This window comes from Saccostrea echinata, unplaced genomic scaffold (assembly GCF_033153115.1).
Source record: "Saccostrea echinata isolate AGI-Se365-2 ecotype Australia unplaced genomic scaffold, CSIRO_AGI_Sech_v1 ptg000030l, whole genome shotgun sequence".
NCBI lineage: Eukaryota > Metazoa > Mollusca > Bivalvia > Ostreida > Ostreidae > Saccostrea > Saccostrea echinata.
Genome location: NW_026889779.1, coordinates 33,389,798 through 33,412,313, shown reverse-complemented (window position 1 = coordinate 33,412,313; position 22,516 = coordinate 33,389,798). Strand labels below are relative to the sequence as shown.

General features: G+C 33.1%; 2 protein-coding genes across 6 annotated transcripts in view; one reads left to right on the top strand and one right to left on the bottom strand.

Annotated features, from left to right (window-relative positions):
- LOC133197738 (rap1 GTPase-activating protein 1-like) overlaps positions 1–9,373 on the bottom strand; it is a 58,863-nt gene extending 49,490 nt beyond the window's left edge. For 3 of the 5 annotated variants that reach the window (XM_061333922.1, XM_061333921.1, XM_061333924.1), the window contains exons 1-3: positions 9,355–9,372; positions 8,862–9,078; positions 627–1,017 (exon numbers count right to left, since the gene is read on the bottom strand). In XM_061333922.1, coding sequence (XP_061189906.1) covers positions 627–1,017; positions 8,862–9,072 — 602 coding nt within the window. In that variant the 5' untranslated portion in view covers positions 9,073–9,078; positions 9,355–9,372. Of the gene's footprint in view, positions 1–626; positions 1,018–7,133; positions 7,186–8,861; positions 9,079–9,354 lie in introns of those variants that run through there. The other 2 variants (XM_061333920.1, XM_061333923.1) reach the window with 2 other exon arrangements.
- Positions 9,374–15,224: 5,851 nt separating this feature from the next.
- On the top strand, positions 15,225–17,246 carry LOC133197056 (uncharacterized). The gene has a single exon (XM_061332896.1). It carries the CDS (start codon positions 15,225–15,227, stop codon positions 17,244–17,246), a length of 2,022 nt encoding a protein of 673 aa, XP_061188880.1.
- Positions 17,247–22,516: the final 5,270 nt, after the last annotated feature.

Here is a 22,516-nt window from a genome sequence, read left to right as displayed (position 1 = left end):
AGCCAGGGTCTGAAAGATTTTCTCACAGACTCCTCCACTTAGACAAAGAATGCATGGAGTTTAGAGACGTTTTAAAAATCTTCATTTTATACAATTTTAATATCTCAATGCATAAACTCTGTTTTCGGATGAGCAACATTTATCAATGAGATCTCTAAATCCTGAACTTCATCAACAATAAGGAAGATTCTAGACTTCAGCTGCTCACATTAAATATGATGTATGCGTGTAGACATTCTAGAAAAAAGGTTGAACATAACTTCTAAACAGTATAATACATGCATGTTAATTTCCCCCAACTCTAAGAATTTTTTTTATCACCACAGACTACATCAAGTTGAGAGAAGGGAAGTAACTCCTAAAGAACAAATTTCCCAACTGTTCAATATACACGTTTCATTTTCACTGTAGGGTCACCTCCTGCATTAAGTTTTCACAAAAGTAATTATATATAGTGGTAAGATTTTTTTAACGTGTATATTTTTTCTTATGATAGTTTTCTTTCTAATAAATCAAAAGTAAGGACATGAATATTACCCTTATAATCAGTCAATCTACATAAAGAATTTAAGAAGTTGTTTCTTAATACTCTTTCTGCTAAATTAATACTTAAAGCATATACTTACTTGGAGCATTTAAAGCAGGCCTTGTGAAAAATATCCCTCTTATTTTCCTCGCGGACCACAGACACTCGAGTCTCATCATTAATCAAGAATCCGCATACTTCACACTTTTCTTCCTCTTCTGTTAGGTCCTGTCGCGACTTTGATTGGCGGTTAAAAAAGCTCCGACGGAATAAGGAAGGTGAGTAGCTCTTTCTTTTACTGCGGGGGGATACCTGTGCTGGCATCACAACATTTTTTGTGGGGGACCTGGGTGGACTGTCTTTAGGCTTTGGGAGATGAGAGATGAGGTATGCAGGGTCGTCTGGGGGACAGGTGGCAGGCCGAGGATTGTGGGATACTACCCGACGGAGACTCACTTTGGAAGGAAGTGCGTCAGGATCGTACACCTCCCCTGTAGAAAAAAAATTAAAACATTACATGAATTCCAAAGTTTTCCAAAAATCAGTGTATTAAGTGTGACAACAAGGAGTTGAAATGACCCAGACCCTTGTATACTGGACAAGCCTGCGGTAGCAGTACTGTTGAGTAATGTTACAGGTCCTGTACAAGTTATATCACTGATCTATAATGGGCTCAGAAAAACAGCTCTGTTACACACTCATCCACTAAAGGGAATTATCTACAAGCACTCACTGAGATTTCCTACTTAAATCTTATCATAATTACAGATGAAAGCTTTAATTCTATCATCTAATAACTTAGTTTCACAGTTTGTTAATTCCCTGTTTTTGGAGAATATTAATTTGTATGGTTGTTCTCCTCCCTGTCTTTCACCTGATACATCTATACATACCTTTGCTAGTTTCTCACTGTACTGTATAATAGCCATGTTTTGATCATTTGGTTTTAATAAGTGTATCAATTAACCCTCTTATGACTTTCATTTCCTCATCAAACACATTAAATATTTAGACTTTTCTCAAATCTGACATGTGTATCTATTTATAGAAGATCAAAAGCTGTAAAAACAGAGATATTTTGCCATTGTACAAATCACCATTCTGAGTGATTCTGTTACAATAACAGCTAGTGACACCTCAATACAACATAATCCTTTACCTGACCTGACATTTTAACATTACATGGACTTCTGGAGAAAGGGGGGGAGGGGGGGACTTTTAATATCTGAGTAGGAAAAATTCATGATTGATTATTTCTCTTGATAATTTGACCAGAAAAACCTACATGTGATATAAAAAGAAAAAATGTTTAATCTACCTTTCATAAAATTCACCATGATTGTCTTTTCCCCTAGCTCACATGACTAATTAGAAGTCAGTTCAATTCTAGCAGTTTTTGTTTTAAAAGGTGGAGTAAAATGTGCACATCATTTTATCTGGCAATTGTTAGTCTGCTGCCAGATCTGCTTTTGTTTCTGTTTTTTTCTTCAAAATTTAATTATCAGACCTTTACTTTCTTGTTAAATAATAATTTTATTTTCAATTATAACATTTGATCTCTGTGCTGTCTGCTCTAATTCATATACAAATTTTCACTCTCTTTTGACCCCCACCCCCACCCCACCCTCCTTCTTTGTACAAATCCCAACTATTTAAAAACTCTGTTGCTTCAGCTATTTTTTTTTTTTAGCTTCAAATAATCTTGACATTTCTATATTTGTAAACAGCATTAATGAAGTACTCTTCATTCAGATAAACTGAATTTATTTACCGTGTCAGCCTGCGATGTTGTTCCCTTATATGTTTCATTTCCTCTCAGTAAAACCTGGACCAATCCTTCATCAATTATTTTATTTTGCAGTAATCAAAGAATTGAAATATTACTTTTTTAATTTCCATGATAAAATTATTGATGTAATGGTTATTTAATTATGGTTGGGCACTGCAGTGTATCTGCTACAGATTTTGTTCTATATTAGTATATTTATTTGCATCAGATACACCCATATAGGTCAAGCAACTACATAAACAAAAAAATTCATACATGAAAAACAATTAAAATACAACATACATTTTACAATGGATATATAGTATAAAGTAAAAATGTTTGACTGGCATGGAGTTCATTTTTGCAGTTCTGTTAACTGCTTTATAGTCGCCAGTTCAGATTTTGTATTTAAAATTTGTTGTATTTTACTGAGTGGCTAAATGTCTAGTGATTTTATTATTGATTTTAGAGAAGAAGCAGATTTTGACAAAAGTCAATAAAGAAATGGTATTATCATCTAATTTATTATAAATTTTACAAAGCCTATGATCTCTTGGAATATTTTTTTCAGTATATGTCTATCTTGTGTCACAAGATCAGAGAGAATTGCTTCCAGACTTCAAAAAGGGGGAAATATTTCATGTTCCATAGAAGAAAATTTCATTAAAAGTGAAATATGCATCAGTAAAACATCAAAGCTTTCCCTAAATAAAGTGTATCACTGTTCAAGTCCTTTACCAAAAAGTTTTATCTTCAAACATCTTTGACCAACATGTTGGCATTTAAAAGACTATATATTTATGTATTTAGATAATTCCCCTTAGAATTATTTTTACAGTAGAGTTGGTGGCCATCCCCTGTCACCCTGACATATCTGAACCAAGTCTTTGGTAAGACCAATACCCTTAACCTTGTAATGTCCAACAACTTGTCAAAGAGCAATATATGATAAATGTCTCAAATGGCCCCTTAAAATGAATATCTTAATTTTACTTTATATATAGCTTTACTTTGCACAGATATACACATGGCCTTTATTTCTAATTTTTAATTTGATCAAAATACCATTAATTTAGAAAAATGACATCATAAAGTTCACTTTTTTCCCACCATTTTAGCATATTTTGTATAAAACTGCTTATTTTCAAGCAGTTTTTCTTCCAGAAAATATTGAGTGCAGACTTGAACAAACTTTATATTTTTACCAAAGACGTACCTATCCAAGACTAATTACTGACAGAAATATCTTGCATGTTCAAAGCTGCGCTCTATGTTTCCCATAAAAAAAAAAGTCAAGAACAAGATGTGTTTGTGAAACACTGATGCCCCCGTATGGCAACTTATAGCAAAGGTTAAACTTTCTCAAATGCAAATCAAATATGTTGGTACCCAAAGTAAGGTCTTGTCTCAAGGAATATACATGAGAAATACGAAAGCCCTAGCAGCAACCATTGAATAGATATGGAAAAGGTTAAAGTTTTTCAAAAGTACGCAGCACAGTTAAGGCTGCAATAAGGAGGCGGGGCCTAATTTTTATGGGAATTGCTTACTATAGACATCACACAAAAATACATGTTCTTCAAATTACCACAAAATGAAATAATAAGCTATTTTAAACTGTTGGATAGGTTTAAACTACATCAATACTTACTATTGCATGTATTTTTGTCGTTGGTTAAATCCCACAGAGCAATATATAAACAATTCACTGATTGCAATGCACTTGTCAATGTGACGTCATATTGTAAAATTTGACGCAGTTTGTATGCAGTGAGAGGCGGATCAAGTTATATTTTATACAATGAAAAATTTGTTTTGTAATTAAATAAAATATTATTTGCAGATATATAAGAGGCCATTAACTTGGATGCGATGTCTGTTTTATGATTTTATTCATATACTTCCCGTACATTCCCTAGACAAGTGAAACTGCCGTACATTTGTATGCAGATTCATTGAAGGGTAATAGAAGGGTCGTAATAAAATGATATATTACAAGGGCATACCCTCAATGAATTACGACAAGCTTTTACACATAAACTCAAGAGGTATGAAGATATTTGAAAAGTGCTGCGAACCTGATGAAATCTTGCAAATGAATTAATTATATCTACATTTAATGTACTTGACCAGCAAAATATTCAACATACGGTCTAAAAAATGTAATTTTAGCAATTATATAGTAGAATCTATATAGGTTTGCAGCACTTTTCACAAACTACAAAGAGTGTTGAAATTAATCATAAATTAAACTTAGATTTTTAACTTGGTTATGTCCTTGCAATATTGGAATTTATAGATGACCTCAATACTGCAAGTATATTTGCTAAAATCACGTGACTGCCACATTACGTGACAAATCTAAATAAGAAATATAAACGCCCTCAACATGTAGTTTTCAGCCACATTACATTTGTCCGATAATAGTAAAGGCCCAAAAAGAATTGCCCATCCTTGTAAAGAAGGTATTTTCTGTCTAAAAAATCTGCTGATATTTCCATTTGGCACCTTAACTGTACTGCGTAAGTCAAACATCAAGGTCAAGGAGAAATGGTCAAAATTAATGGTGCCCTAGGAAAGGCCTTCTCACAAAAAATATACAGGTGAAATATGAAAGCCGTAGCACCAATCATTCAAAAGTTATGACCAAGGTTAAAGTTTTTCAAAATTAGGTCAAACTCCAAGGTCAAGGTCAATGGATTACAATTGTTGGTATCCAAAGGAAGGTCTTGTCACAAGGATTACATATGAGAAGTATGAAAGCCCTAGCACCAATGGTTCAAAAGTTATGGCCAAGGTTAAAGTTTTCAAATGTAGGTCAAACTCCAAGGTCAACATCAAAGGGTCAAAGTTGTTGGTATCCAAAAGAAGGTCTTGTCACAAGGATTACATATGTGAAGTATGAAAGCCCTAGAACAAGCTGTTGAAAAGTTATGGCCAAGGTTAAAGTTTTTCAAAAGTAGGTCAAACTCGCAGGTCAAGGTCAAAGGGTCAAAGATGTTGGTATCCAAAGGAAGGTCTTGTCACAAGGATTACATATGTGAAGTATAAAAGCCTTAGCACCAACCGTCCAAAAGTTATGGCCAAGGTTAAAGTTTTTCAAAAGTAGGTCAAGCTCCAAGGTCAAGATCAAAGTTGTTGGTATCCAAAGGAAGGTCTTGTCCCAAGGATTACATGTGTGAAGTATGCAAGCCTTAGCACTAACTGTTGAAAAGTTACGGCTAATGTTAAAGTTTTTCAAAAGTAGGTCACACTCCAAGGTCAAGGTCAAAGGGTAAAAGTTGGTGGTATCCAAAGGAAGGTCTTGTCCCAAGGATTTCATATGTGAAGTATGAAAGCCCTAGCACCAATTGTTCAAAAGTTATGGCCAAGGTTAAAGTTGGGTAAAATTTTGCAAAACTGGGTCAAACTCCAAGGTCAAGTTCAAAAGGTCAAATATGGTGGTACCCAAAGAAAGGTCTTGTCACAAGGAATACACATGAGAAATATGAAAGCCACAGCTCCAACCAATCAAAAGTTATGGACAATGTTAAAGTTTTTGCGGACAAACAGACAGACAGACAGACGGACGGGGCAAAAACTATATACCCCCGAGTCTTTTATACGGGGGCATAAAAAGACAAATTTTTGTCTTATTTTGATTAGATAGCAAAAATAGTTTCATTTCTAACATCATTTACAGCCTGTAAGAGCATTTAAATCTAAAAAATGTATTGGAAATATCTCTAATACAATCTCTTCTACAAAATAAAAAACACTTATACATATCTGAATCACATTCTAAAATGACGAATTTAGGAGGCCAAAATTGACTCTTATCAGATATGGTCCTTTGTGATTTGAGGCCTATTCCCTCCCATTTCATGATACCCCCTATGTAATGTTTAGAGGTCTAGGACACAGACATTTAACATTACATTATTTTCTCTTTTATCACAAAACATACAACCCTCTACCTTATAAAATAATAATCAGAACACATGATAAGTGTCTGTGATGTAGGACAGTATCAACTAGTTCTGTCATGTTAAAACAAGTTAATACCAGCAATGCTCATTTGACAGAGTATCACCTACTTCTGGCTGTCACAGTAGCTCAGGAAGGTAGAGCACTCACTCTGTGATCGGAAGGTCATGTGCTCGAATCATGCTCGACCTAAGTCAATAAAAAAATAGATAGCAACTGTTCCTTTGCCTAGTGCTTGGAACTTAGAAGTGAAAATTGTGGGTCCTTCGGATGAGACCTTAAAAACCAAGGCCCTGTGTCTGAGGCGTTGGCACGATAAAGAACCCTCACTGCTCAATGACCCTTAGTGCCGAGGAAAGATCTAAATTTGAAGCCCTTCACCACTATATGAGGGAAAAATTCTCAAGCGGAACGTAAAACAACATACAATAAATCAATCAACTAGTTCTGTCATATAAAACAAAAGTTAATACCAACATTGCTCATTTGACAGCATAAACTACCGATAGTTCTGTCATGTAAAAACAAGTTAATACCAACAAAGCTCATTTGACAGCATCAACTAGTTCTGTCATGTAAAACAAAAGTTAATACCAACTATTCTCATTTGGCGGAATCAAACAAAAGTTAATACCGCAACAATGCTCATCAAAATACTTTAAATATCAGAGATTTTTCAAACTTTTAGTGTTTTGATCCAAATGTAGAATTATATTTCACCAAACACCAACAAACACACACACAAAAAAAAAAACAAAAACAAAAAGACCCAGACAAAATCGTTCCATCAAACCAATTCTGCTTCTTTGTAGTCAAAGACATCTCAAAATTTTGCATGATTTTGTGTCATTAAAAAATAATCAAAAGTGCTACCTGATCTGGAAATGTGCTTGCATTTCCGTAAATCCATAATTTAGTGCTAATCCAATATTTAACAAAATTTTATCCCCATCTATTATGTGTGAAATCTATCCCTGAATCTCACTGAATCAGATTTCATAAGTACCCTTTATATACAAATATATAAATATAAAATTTAGCAAAACAATTCATCTAACGGGAAACAAAGGGGCCAAGCAAGGGGTAATTCATCGGAACATTAAAGGGTAACTCATTGGGATGTTGACATATTATACGCTGTACTTCTTTTTCTTCCTGCACAGAATTTGGAAATTATAGAGTATAAATTGAGATGTTTCGAGAAATAAGTTAATTTTTTAACAAGCCCTCTTTATCGTGTGTTGATACTCAAATTTTATTTTACACATGTATTAGACATTAATTGACAAAATTGCATCAGACAATTTTTCCATATATCCTTTTGAATATCAATTACTGTATCTACCCTAAAATTATCATAATTCACATATTTCCAGATACCAATTATTCATATTACCTATCTTAGCATTTTTTGCAGTTATTTTCTCATTAATTTTTTCATTCCAATTAATATGTCTATTGTATAAATAAAAAAAGACACTACAATGTTGTAAATAGAATTAATCCTGTAATGTCCTCCAATCAAAATTCTACCATTCAACAAAGACTGTGTGAAGGTGTTCACTAAATTATGAATGAATATCTAATGAACTGCTTAGCACAATTAATGGAGGTGGTATTTTTAAGTTACAAAGTTATAATTTCAAATGTTTATCCTTGATTGTATGGATTTGGTGTCATTAAGTTAAACTTTAAAATGCAATGTACATCTTATCTACCAGGTATAAATTTCTTAATATCAACAACCTACCCAATAATTATTTAAATTCCTTAGGTAACGTTAAAGTCAATTTCACAAATTTGAATTCAATAAATAAGTACTTGTACAAAGACTAAAAATGTATCATTCAACTAGATTTCGTGTCAAGCTCATATTATTCTTTGTAATACACAAACTGCAAAATCAGTTTGTAAATACCCAGACAACACCCAATTATTTTTCTGGTTAGCGTCACATTGTTGAGAAGTTAATCACCATACATTCTACGATTTTAAATGATCTAAATTGATTCTTTGCTACAAAGTTTTCCTCTATTGTCCCTCTGGGAAATTCCTTCCTTGATGGCGTTACGATGGGCTAGCTCGAGGATGAGGCTTTCCTGTTTTACACGATAGACTTCCCGTTTTTACTCCACAAGTACTCAGAACATTAGGACTTCAATGGACAGCCAACAATCAGTGTATTCATTATACCATACTTAGAATAACTGCTTAATAATGCTACTTCTATGACATTCCTAAATCAACTTAAAAAGATTCCATGGTCTAGCGGTATAGAGGTGTTTACATAATATATTTCCTGGATGTGTATCTCAAAGCATTACCTAGGTTTTGTAGAATCAGAAAAACTAATGAACCAAGAATAATTTGACTACCTCTTAGTGATCGTGACCCAGATTTAAGTACTTAAAGGTCACACACAATAAAGTCAGTATATATATATAGATATATATATATAGATATATATATATATATATATATATATATATATATATATATATATATATATATATATATATATATATATTATAGGAAATAGATGAATACTGTGACTTCTTGACCTAGTTTTAGTAATAATTTACTATTCATTCTGACACTTACAGAATTCTGACGTAGAAAGTTCCTCCCCCTCCCGACACGGTGGTAGGACATCGTTCTGGTACCAGAATGGGGATTGGCCGATGTACATCTGTTGACCGTTGTCATGGTAACTAAGACTGTAATGGATCTGTGATGTATAGCTGTAATTCTCCGTACTATAGGACTGCCTCAGAGTTGTCGATTCAGATTGGGAGGAAAACGAATAATTCATAGCTGCCTAATATTATTTAAAAAAAATTTTATTTATGTCCTCTGCATGTATACACAGTCTAAATTCATATTCTCATGCACAGGAACAATTCCTTTCTAATTTCAAATTTTAGATACCTGGGTGTTTTAATATTCGATTTTCAAGTTACCTAAAACAGATTTAATTTAAAACTATTCATTAGTATTTTGTACATGTACATGTATATACATTACATACTTTTACTTTCAAAACAAGGGGAAATGAACATTTATTATTGTGCATTCTTTCATGCTAATCGCTTACCTTTCTATGTAGCTCCACACAATTAAATCAGAGTATTTTTTGTGCAACCTTGAATCAGTCCCAGCTGCTGAAATGTAAAAGGAAACTAATGCACTTCTTGGATAAAAACCGACTGGAATTAAGGAATTAGACAGACATAAACCTATCAACTTTCATTATTTTACGATTGACTAATCATTCACAAAGCTTGTTCCTTTCTCTTGTTTCTTGCCTGCTGAAGCTTCGATTCATCAATAAAAACATAAAATGTCCTCCCCTCCTTCTCAGTTGGGACGGCCCTCTTGGATTCAAGGGTTTCTATGGGAACCTCACCACCCCATTAAGGATAGAAGTACAAAAAACATCAAGCACTGAATCATCTGGAATAGGTTGTAATGACAAAACTCTTCACTGATGAGGTCTATTACCCATGTTGTTCTGCAGACATTTTAATTGATGCTAAGAGCTGCTGGAAACTCTAACACTGTTAAATGTTACATTCAATTTTTCATGAACCAGTCTCATCTTTTGATAAAAAATTCCCAATAATGAGTCAGAATTTTTTAAGGATTGAATTATTTAAGTACTCAAGTTGTACAGGAGCTCTTGCACAAGAACGATGACATTACTGAACTTTCTAATTACAAGGAAACAGTGTATGGTTCTAGAGTTGATCGAATTCTGTGTGTTAACATTTCACCTGTTCACAAGGTCACACAATGTCATTATATACAGGTAAGTAATAGAAGTCAAACAAGGTGATCCATTGACCTTCACTTTAAACAAACAAAGAAGTGGGATGAGCAGAATAGACAAATAACATCTTAATCTTAACATCTGAATTAAATCTGTACCTAGGAATTCAACAGGTATCCCAAATCCATAAATATTATAAAATGTAATTAAAATACTTAAAATTTACAGATTGGAAATCACCTGCAATATTGAATGGAATCCAGAAAATTCCCCATCCCAGAGATGAAAGAATGAAGAAAGATAACAGTTGAAGCAGCTGCTTTCCAAATTCCACCTTTTTTACAGTTGTGACATTCAATCAAAGAAGTATTTTATTGCAGTAAAGTTTACAGTTTCACAGTTCTCCATCAAAAGGGAGACAACTGTAAATCTAATTTAACACAACTTTTAAGTGAATGTCAATTGACATTTTCCTTTTTTTTTTAAAAAAAAAAAAAAAAAAACAACTACCGGTAGATACTTTAAAAAAAATAATTTTAAAAAATGAAAGAAACACAACTTAATTCTCAAAAACACTTAAATTAAATAATAGCCAAACAAATTAGCCTTAATTACCATCAATGAAATGAAAATTCTTTTTCCTCCAGCTCCTTAGGATGACGATAAAGATATCACTTTCCGTATTAACACAAATTGAATTTCCTGTTTTACCACAAATTAAACTTCAACACACACCAATATCTTTTGGATTCCAAGATAGAGAGAACAAGATTAAGTATAGAGCGGATGTTTATATGAGAATCCAGACAACAAGTGCTAGAATTAGATATATCAATCAGACACATACCTAAGATATAGGAAGAGTTCTGTAAGCATCTTCACATATAGACCCGAGGTGACGTAAGACAATCAGCATCTCCCTACCAACAGACCTACAGTAATACAGTCACCCAGCATGCACCAGTTGTCATCTACAGAACCTCAAGATTCCTACAAATGTCGGACAGTATTTACCCACATTCCTAAAGTATTGACAATTCTCTAAGTCAACGACAAGTGTACTTCCCATGAATTATGATAAAATGAAGTTCTACTGATTTACGCAAACACAGATGAATCTTAGAACTACATACTTTGTGTATCGTCTGCCTAACTGGACAGTTGAATCTGAGAACTACATAATTTGTGTATTGCCTGCGTAACTGGATACTTTTCTTTTGAATCTTAGGATTCTTTTTGGATTAAATGTGTCTATTTGGAAATTTAATTCATATATGCATATTTTCTTTTCAAAGAATTACTGAGATTTTTAAATGACACGCTCAACTGTAATTATCTATACCCTTGTATTAAAATGTCTAAAAAAAAATTTCTAAAAACTTGGACCTAAAATTGAATGAAGAGGCAGCTGGCACCTCATTCAACCTAGTTATTATAAAATCATTCAGAAAAATGAGTTGTTTGGTTAATAATTTACAAGAAACATAATCTCTTAACAATTCAATTACTCAGATTGTCACTAGTTATCACAGTAATTTATTGAAGTTTAGAAAAATAATTTAGATATATTCACTGAATGAAGTTCTGCCTTTCTGTTATAATTGCATAACCAATTAAAATTGATATTTTTGAACAACATGATTTGGCAAATCCCATAACATGTATCAGTTCTTTCTAATTTCAGTCTCTCAGACCTAGGAATTAATCTGCCTTCCAATCTCCAAAGAGAAGTATTTCAATGGAAATCTAGTGACATAGACCAAATAATAAGAAAATCTTTACAATTAAGTTGTTCATTGTAAATAGTCATTAGGTTCCTTTATAGAACAAAATACTCCACTGTGGTAGTCATCCAGTTAATTAGTGTATCTCTTCACAGAATGACACAAAAGTATAGGTTAATCAGAACTTGTAGCATTTTTTTTCAAAACAAAACCAGATGCTGACTTTCAAAGCTGAATTAAATTTCTAATAATGCAAATAAACAGAACTTGTTTATCTCATAACACAATCTGAAGTCCCTAATTTCTCACAGTAGAAAATTTCAAAAATATTTGGATTCATTCACATTATCTTTTTAAGAAAACACATTTTCTCAGTCTGGATAGAGCGTATAAATGTTTACAGGATAAGATTTCAGACACAACCATATGTCACTTCTTTGTACAAAACATGGCAATTTCCTGATTTCATTTTTTGATAGCTAAATTTTAGATTAAAGAGGACCAGTTCTCTAAGTGATTAAAATTTCATTCTCTAAAATTTCATCAAGGGTAGCTTAATTGAGTCAGTATAAATATTCATCGACTGGTTTATTTCTGAATATCACACATTAGGCTATGTAAACAGGATGTAGTAATGTAAAATCTTAATCATGATTCTGATCCAAATTTGATATCTGATTGGGATACACTTCAGTTTTTCAATTCACTTTTTACCTCTAGATAAAAAAAAATCTCAAGTAGCAGTTTATTAATCTAAAAATAAATTTTAAGAAATTCTCACCTAACATAATGAATCCAAACTGAAGTGATATATAGCCAATGTTACAAAAAATTGTTTGGAAATGATAAGACTTTTATATTAATTTCAAGATATCTTCTTTCCGGACAAGTCAAAATTTGTTACTGTAAGAAAAGAGGTGAAAGTGCTTGCGTGGGACAGACCAGAACAAAATTGTTTTTCAGTTTCAAGTTAAGAAGCTGGTTACATTACATTTTGAGCACTCATATTCAGTAAATTGAAAAAGATGAAAATAACGATTAGTGATTGATCTCAATAAAAAAAACTCCACAAACAATACAGATCTGTGAACAGGGCATAAAAAACACAGACCCCCAGAAATTTCTGAGGTAGCATCAGGTGTCTAGCAGGAGTAGGCATCCCCTGTCAACCGGTCACACCTGCCATGAGCCCTAAGTGCTGATCAGGTAATGGAATATTCCATAGTCAAATTTAGTAAAAAAAAAAAACACACACAAAAAAAACCAAAGGCCTAACAATTGGTATGAAAAATCTTGGCCAAAATATGACCCAATTATAGGTTATATTTGCTAACAAGGTAATTATAACAACCACAGAATTTACGAAATGCTGACTTTAAACAAGGTTGTTGAAATCCCTGTAACATCAACTTATCTGTCATAGCTTACTCCAATTTGAAAATTGATTGTACTCATAACATGCTCTTGAGTATTGAATAACTTGGGAGATGTAAACCCATATGCAGGTGATATATTACTACAAAATAAGGAAAGTTGATGATTGAAAAGCTGAAGTCATCTCGTTTGTCATACAGTTTAGTTGTTAGTTGACCCATATCACCTATAGTCATTAAAACATCCCATTTGAAATATGAAACACATGTGGCAGTCTGTTCTGCAGTGTCTTTTTTTTCAATTTCACTGAAGCATATATACAGCATTAGCTGCACTGATCCCATTTAAATTAGAACTCAACAATCTCCACACAGAAAGTCCCAGTGACACACAATTAGTTCTTATAACCTATAATTACAATAACACCATGATGTCCTCAAAGCACTGACTTATAATTAACACACTCAGAACCTTAATAGACTTAATAATAAAAATCCACACTGCATGGTCAGCACACAGACAAACCAAAGTTATACCAAGTAAATAAAATAATACAGAGAATTAATTTATGATGCTAAATTAGTTCAATCTGGAAAAAATAAAATGAATAAACATGTTAATTATTTAAATATTCTCACCAATCAGTAAAAATAAGTTATGTTAGTAGTAAGATGCAATGAATCTTGATATAAGTATTCAAGTTTGAATCCTCTTACAGAAGAATAAAAGGTACTTAGTACTCACAGTTAGCGTGTCAGTTACGTTTGGCTAGAGTTTCTTCACATTCAGTGTTTGTGTGTCAGTAATGTTTGGACAGCTTCTATTCCCTGAACTCAACAGAAAACAATAAGTAGTAGTAGGCTGTTTATAAGCTGGGAAAAAATGAAAACAGAAAACATATGTGCACTTGATGAAAAAATGTTAGGTTTCAGCTGAATTAAATAGCTAAGTGAAAAACCTACTTCAGTAATAGGGGTTTACAGTTCAACACAAAGACAAAGAAGCATGCCGATTTGGAATTTTTTTTTCCAGTCCCTGGGAAAACTCACTTAATGTATCATGGAGTATCAAGAATTTCAAACAATAGAGAAAAAAAAAGAAACACCTACATATTTTTTTTAAGGTCAAACATGACCCTTATTCTATCTTGTTCTTTAAAAACCTAAAAATAAAGGTACTTATCCTGCCTCCAGAATTTTTTTTTGAAATATAAAGCCATATCATGTTGCCTACTGACATGATATAGTTCATATACCCCCACTACATGACTACTGACCAGTTATGAATTCCATATATCATTTTCATTTGATATCGCAAGGAGCAATAATAACTGACTCCACATGAGCATCAGACATTTACAATGTAAGCAATAGCTAAGGAACTGTAAATTTTGCTTGTGATTTAAAAATTAAAAAAACTTCGTTTAAAAATTGACAAGATAAAATCTTAGAGGGGTAATACAGGAATATATAGGGTCCTTGAAAAAATGCATATTGGGCTTGGCTTAAGCCTTGTCTGATATGATTTTTTTCAAGGTCCCAATATTATCCTCTGTCTAAATAACTAATTAATGTATTACTGTCCAATATGTGAATTAATCTATATGTGAATTAATGATTAAAAGAAAATACTTTTTACTGGCAGTCAGGTATACATCTCTTAACATTCTAACAAAGATAATGAATTCTTAGTCTTAAGATGTAAAAAGTAAGTATAAAACATTTCACATTTCTAACTACTGTAACACTGTATAACATTACACACGTATATTGGTCTCACTGATGAATCATCAGATCCGGTGATTATAACACGGAAGAACGATTACACTAAGGTAAATATTCCACAATCAAAATGAAACTACACACAAATATTGCAAGAATAGACCTTAATTATCATCATACCTGATAATTCCAGGTAAAAAAAGATGGACTGTTATAAAAGACCTCCCCTGTAAGTAAACAGTTCATTGTAAAACTTAGTAATGTATAGACAACTTTGCACTGAAGCATGGTTCAATTACACATTCATAGAACCTCTTCTCTTATTTAAAAGAAGAACGAATGTATATTTTACAGGAATAAGAGGATTTTGCAGCATATGTCAGAGTCCGTGTTTGTTGGCCTAAATTATAAATTTGGGACATCAGAACAGTTAGCCATGAGACGAGATGTAGTGGACATCACCGAGACATTGATGAATCGAGCAAGAACTCGTCACGATCACAGTATCTGGATGAGTGGAAGCCAGCGGGAAGGAATACGAAAAATGAACTCCGATATAGATGTTATGTACTGGCAGAATAACTATCGAGTAATCTGGGACTCATCTCAGTGCCGGAATTACAAGTATTATGGACAGACACTGATTCTCTCCGACTGCTCAGATAGTCTGCCTGGACACACCTTACTCCAGTTACTGACCCTGCCTTTAATAAACACTGAGGTCATGTCTGCCCGGATCAAATTATATGGTAGACATTATATATCTAGTTCTAAATACAGACAGATCATGTGTTCAACAATAATACCTAATTCAATTATACATGGGCCATGTAGCAGTGGTTTTTTCGCAGAGGAAGGGGGAGAATATGATATTGCACACTCTTTAACCTCAGACTTTTGGCCTCCATCTGCTTATCAATGGATTACGAGATGCCACTCTCTGTCATGGCCCCCAGCTCCTGTTGTTGATGATATAGTCAAAAGTGGATGTCACTTTGTACCAATAGGACCCAAACTAGGATATCATGAAGATCATGAATGGAGAATTTCTTTTTCTGTTGCCGAATATAAGCTACTGTGCTCAATGAACCACTGCCAATTCTTAACATATGGTTTACTTAAACTATTCCTAAAACATGTCATTAACAAAGGATTGAATGAAGAAGATAAATTACTCTCATCTTATAACATGAAGACAGCAGTTTTCTGGGTGGTACAACAGAACACAATACCTCAGTGGTGTCCACAAAATCTCCTGGAATGTTTCTGGGTCTGTTTCAAACTCATCCTAAAATGGGTGTATGAGGGAGACTGTCCTAACTTTTTCATTCCCCAAAATAACATGTTTCGAGCTAAAATTTATGGTGAAGCACAAAAGACCTTGTTTTTTAGACTCGAAAGTTTGTATAAGAAAGGAATAGGATCTCTGCTTCTTTGTCCCTCTGTCCAGTATATTTTGGATATCTATTATGATCCCAGACATCCCGTTTGTACAGATGAACACAGTATGTGTGCTGAGACAAGGTTTGATTTAGACCTATTGAATGAGATACAGAGGATTGATTCACCGGGAATACCTGACCTTAAGTTCTGTGTGAGGTACCTACTCACAGCAGAACAGCTGATAAGTTTACCCCTGACCAAGTATCATACGGTAACATTACAGAGACTTCTAGTTGTTATACTTCAGAAAACAGCTTTTATGTTACATATGAACACTAATACAGGCAAAAACAAAACAATGTATAAAGCAGATAAAATCTCTTGTCACATGCTGAAATTAGCAGCCAAGTTTGGTTACATTTCTGACATGTCATTCATAGCCCTGTATTATTACAAGACACTTAGATACATGGAAGCTTTATCTATTATAGAGATGATCAAGGTCAAGTTAGCACAGCCATATGTGATGTATATGTTTAATGTAGAGGCAGAGATGTACCTTGAGGCTGTAGGGGGACAGTCCTGGTCTACAAAGATAAGACAGGCCATAGCACGAAATATCAGACTTTACACTGATGTCCAGTACATCAGTGAACTGATTCCAGAACAACAGGTCAAAGAGCTCCACCAGAGACCAGACTTAATACTACCCCTCTACCCACTGTTACATATGCTGGAGTTCCTAAGCTACAGACATTCTAATGTAACAAGGGCACACACATCTCTACAGGAACTAGAACTCCTACTTCACAATGATGAGGGGGAGTTGGTGGGTCTGAACCTTAGGGGTACAGCATGGCAGATCCTTGCGATTTGTCAGCAGGTCACAGGGAATCTTTATGCTGCTCTAAAGTCGTACCAACAAGCACTGTCAGAAATTCCATTCAATGAAATACGAAATATTACTATGATAAGAATTATGATAGTGATATACAAACTCATGAAAGAATTTTAAATATAACTGTTATAGATAACAAGGAAGAAGCTGGGAAATTTGTCAACAAATGACAAAGAACCTCTCTGCAGCATTATACACTCACATGGAATGTCTCAACTGCCTTGTGTGGAAAACATTCAAGTTGTGATGATATTTCATCATTGTTTACTGATATATATACTAGTATGCTGATATATGTACTTTAACTTATATGCTGGTACTTTAATATTACATGTATGTGCTAATACTTTGACATTATATGCAATCTAATTAAAATTTTGTATGACTTGTATTTCAGTCCTCTACTATAAGACTCAATATTTGTATTGAAGCATATCGTATAGATGAGCAAAAATAATTAGATTGATAATTAATTGTATATATTTTACAGGACATTCTGCAAGATTCAACCTGATCTGATTGACAGTTGAGGCATTCCATACACCCTTTAATCTTACTGAGAAATAAAAAAAAAAAATTTTGTTGGGATTGATTTTTGTTAATTCTCATGGTAAGAAGAGGTCCTCCACGTAATGCAGGGGATGGAAAGTTAATACTAGGGAGACACATTTGGTTGGGAGAAGGGGGATGAAAGAATGCATGCAGTTGTTGATTCTTGTTGCTGAAAGAACACTCAGAACAGGAGCCCCAAGGGCCTAGAATTGTTCTTCTGATAAATTGTACAACCTACCTCTTCTATTTTAAGCCTCTAAGTATCCTATAGATTAAGACAAAGCTTCAGAATTCCAAATCTAGGCCAGCATTGATTGAAATACTCCAAGGACCCAAACTGAATCAACTGACAAAGTTTGATGATTCTAAGCCTCTTATTATTTGAAATATTTAGGTATTGCCTTATTCCAAAAAGTAGGTCATAGTGACCTATTTTTTAGTTGACACATTCTGAGGTCTTAAGATCCCACACCTGACAGAGTTTGAGGGTTCAAAGCCAATTTAGTATCTGAAATATTAAACTAAAGCCATGAAATTTAAAAAAGCAGGTCATAGTGTCCTAGTATTTGGGTAACACACTCCGCACCCAAGATGCACGAACTGACAAAGTTTGATGATTCTAAGCCAATTAGTTTCTGTAATATTGAAATATAGCTATGAAATTCCCAAAGTAGGACATGGTGACCTACTTTTTGGTTGACACAATCCAAGGGCTTAAGACGCATCAACTAAGAAAGTTTGATGATTCTAAGCCAATTAATATTGTTATATAGAAACATAGCTATGAACTTTCAAAAGTAGGTCATTGTGACCAACTTTTCGGTTGACACACAAACAGGACCCAAGATGCATCAACTGACAAACATTGATGATTCTAAACCAATTGGGTATCCGAAATATTGAAATTTACCCATGAAATTCCAAAACTAGGTCACAGTGACCTACTTTTTGGTTGATACACACCAAGGACTCAAGATGCATCAACTGAAAAAAGTTTGATGATTCTTAGCTTCAAAGTGTCCAAAATATGCCCTTTAAACTATTTAAAAATGAATACCTGCCAAAAAAAAAAGGTCACTGTGACCTCCTTTTTGATAAATATACCGGTATTTTAAGGCCACAAAGTGAATCAACTTACAAGGTTTGATGATTCTTAACCTCTTAGTATCTGAAATAATGACCTTAAATGTTGAGAAAATGATTTGCCATAAAATCAGAAAATAGGTCATGGTAACCTACTTTTTGGTTGACACACTTTAAGGCCAAATGATGCATAAACTGACAAGTTTTGATGATATTAGGCTTCAAAGTGTCCAAGTTATGCATCAAATTCAAACTGAAAATGAATACCTGCAAAATTCAAAAAGTAGGTCACCATGACCTTCTTTTGAGTAAACGTGATATGAGGTCCAAAGATGCATCAACTGACAAGATTTGATGATCCTGGGCTTTATAATAGGCAAAATACCAAAGTTTTAACAAAACATACTTTTTGGTCAACTTTGAAGTGACCTTGAGACCACGCCCTTTGCCCCAGGGTGAGGCCTTGAAAACATTTTAATCTACAACTTATCTTAATCCTTGTATGTAAGTTTGGTGATAATTTGCCCTGTGGTTCTTGAGAAGGATGTTTTAGCAACCACTATATTTGTTTTTATTTCCCATATTATCTCCCTTTGTTTATGGGTCACATCCCTATTTTTAGTATAAAAAAGAGCCCTTTGGTCAAGGATACTCTGTGACAAATTTGACAAAAATTGGCCTATGGTTTCTTGAGACATGGTTCATAATCCAAAAAGTTGATGCACACCACACAATTGGCCATAGCATTAGCTCTTTAAACCTTTGGCTCATAGGAGTTAAAAATTTACATGCAAATCTCTTCATTTTTGAAATCAGAAAATGTGTCACAATAGTCAACTGTAGCAAAAAAAATCATAAAAATACATTAATAGAGGAACATACTTGGTTCAATGGAACCTGATCATGACCTTAAATAAAGGTCATTTACAGGGTACTCAATGTTGCAGATTTCCTAAGTTTAAATTTTTGTCCTCTGGACAGGACTTTATATTGCAACAGAGAATACTGCAACATTAATTAAGGAATGAATTTAATAGCTACTCAAGTTATACTATTAACCTGGGTTGGGTCAATTTACACTTCACAAACTGTTAAGCATAGTAATATTAGTGTAACTTAGGTAGCTATTTAATTTATTCCCTATAATTTAATTTTCTCTCTTAGAAAAATAAGTAAATTTCTCCTTAAAAATGCCTTCAATTTGTAATGAGCATATTTTAAAAATAACGTTAAACAGACTGAAACGTATTGATGTAAGCGATTGTGATGTAGGCAACACAGTACTGGTTTATATGATATAAACTATTTTTTATTCAATCAAATGACATGGATGTACAACCAAAATTAAATTATTGGGGCCATCTTTAAAGAATTGTTTGCCCTGTTTGCCATCTTTAAAAAATTGTTTGCCCATGAGTCTGAAAAGGGCAAACAAACATTATTTTAAAGATGGCCTGATATTAAAATCATTGCTTACCGTCATACAGCACATTGGTGTATCAAAATTTTCTTCATATAAATGCTTATATATATACAAGGTATCTGCAAATTAACACAAAATTAAATATATTTCATTATAGTCAACCCAAGAAAAGCTATGGAAAAGTAATCAGATACACATAAAATTAATACCCATTAATCTGTAGAGTTTATACATGTATGTATATATAGATCTCATGATAAACTATATCCTGATGAATAGTGTTTAAAACAACTATAGTAAATCATTCATTATTGAATATAACAATTTAAAATTTTCATTTGTTTTTTTTTTAATCCTTGAAATTGTAAGTGCACTGATTAGAAACATCAATGTGACAAGATGAGGACTCTCAAAGCCTTACCTCTGTTAACCTTTATAACTTGTGACCTTTATCTGATTGACCTTTAACCTCTTCAGCATCTGCATTGCTAGTCTCCTTAAGCCAAAGACATCATCAATGAAACATATTGACCGAGGTTAAACCAATGAATTCAACATTGCAATAAGCACTAAATTCATAACATTATAATCAAGGGTTGGATTGTAGAAAACTCCTCTGCTTCAGAATCTGATACATGTAATATTTATAATATCATTTCACTCTGGACAATCATTATACACAGCACAGCTGTATATGGTCTAAAAATATCAGTCACTGTAACATTAATTATTTATCTCCACTACACAACAGAAACTTCAGACAGTTGTGATTGGACTATCTCCTTAACTGACCACTTAAACCAAGTCCACAAACTGTGAAAAATACAAACAATGGACCTGAAGACAATTTAAAAGGAATTACTAACAAAGAAAATTCAACAGTATAATTAATGATGTAAGATTTACTAGTTAATCCCTGGCTTTTATTATGGAGCAGACTAAGAACACTTGTCAGCATTAATTCTATGATCTCATTGTCATGTCTATTGTGATCATCCACAAACAACAATTCTAATCCAATAAATACTAAAGTTGTTTCTCAGTGACAATAAGCTAAGTGGAATTTTACCATATCTGGGTTTAATTACTCTTCCTCATAAAACAACAGTGTGTTGTCTGTCACCTCCTAATTAAGAAAAATGGTTAATAAAATTAAACTGGAAAATTGCCACAATAATTCATGGGCAATGGTTTGTTCCATGGATATCAGTCTGGGTAACTGATCAGCATGCAGTGGTCAGGCTGGGGTCCCGGGTATGATTCCTGCTCCAGCCATATATTTTCTCCTTTCTTGTTAAACATAATATGAAAGACAACTCAAATACTATATGTAATACAACTAGAAATATTTCTAACTTCAAATACACTGTAATGTCTGATGCTTGACATATACCTGACATTTGAGAATATTACTTCCATTCAGAAACAGCATATTTTATTAATTTACAGGATTCATGCAAAAAAAAAAAAAAAAAAAAAAAAAAAAAAAAAAAAAAAAAAAAATCCTCCAGAGTGAGTTCCTGTAAGTATATGCCATGCATTTTTTTCTAAATAATTTTCTATTGGGAATTTCTTAAAATCAATTTTTTATTTAAAAAAAAAAATTGAGAATATTGAGCCATGACCTATAAAAAATTTTATAATAGAAGAAGCCATTGACAATGAATAAGCCTGATAAAATAAATGAGAGTGTTCTAACTTTATGCCCTTTCCAAATCTGCAATATTCTAACACTTTTGATAAATAATTAAGAATATTATACATGTACAGCTTTTTGCATGTAGTCTGAGAAAATCTGTCACCATTTCAGTGGTCAATAACATTTCAAACTGCATCTGGCAAAAAGAAAAAAAAATGGAAATTTTCAGCTTTTGTAATTTTTTAATCATGATTTTTTAAGTGAAACATTCACTCATTAAAATAAACAAGTACACATCCACTGTTTGTGGCAAAACAACAGAAAACAATTTATTCTACAGTTAACTTTATGAATGAAATGTCAATGAAGTCAGAAATCCACAGGTACACTTGAAAAATGCACCATGCTATAACAATTCACTTACACTTTATTCCTTTAATTCTTTCATACTTTGGTAATTAATTTCTTATACATTTTTAAGTCACATAATTCTATATTTTAAATTTAATTTTTTCCCAGACAAATATACAGTCGTGCAATGATGGTCATAAAGAGGGATAACTCCTCTAACTTTGTTTCAGAGGCGTGTTTACAATGTAGCACATATATAACACCACTATACTACAGTAAATCAGGCTTATAGTGAACAATACATTTATAATGAACAGGCTTGTAATGAATTCATGCTTA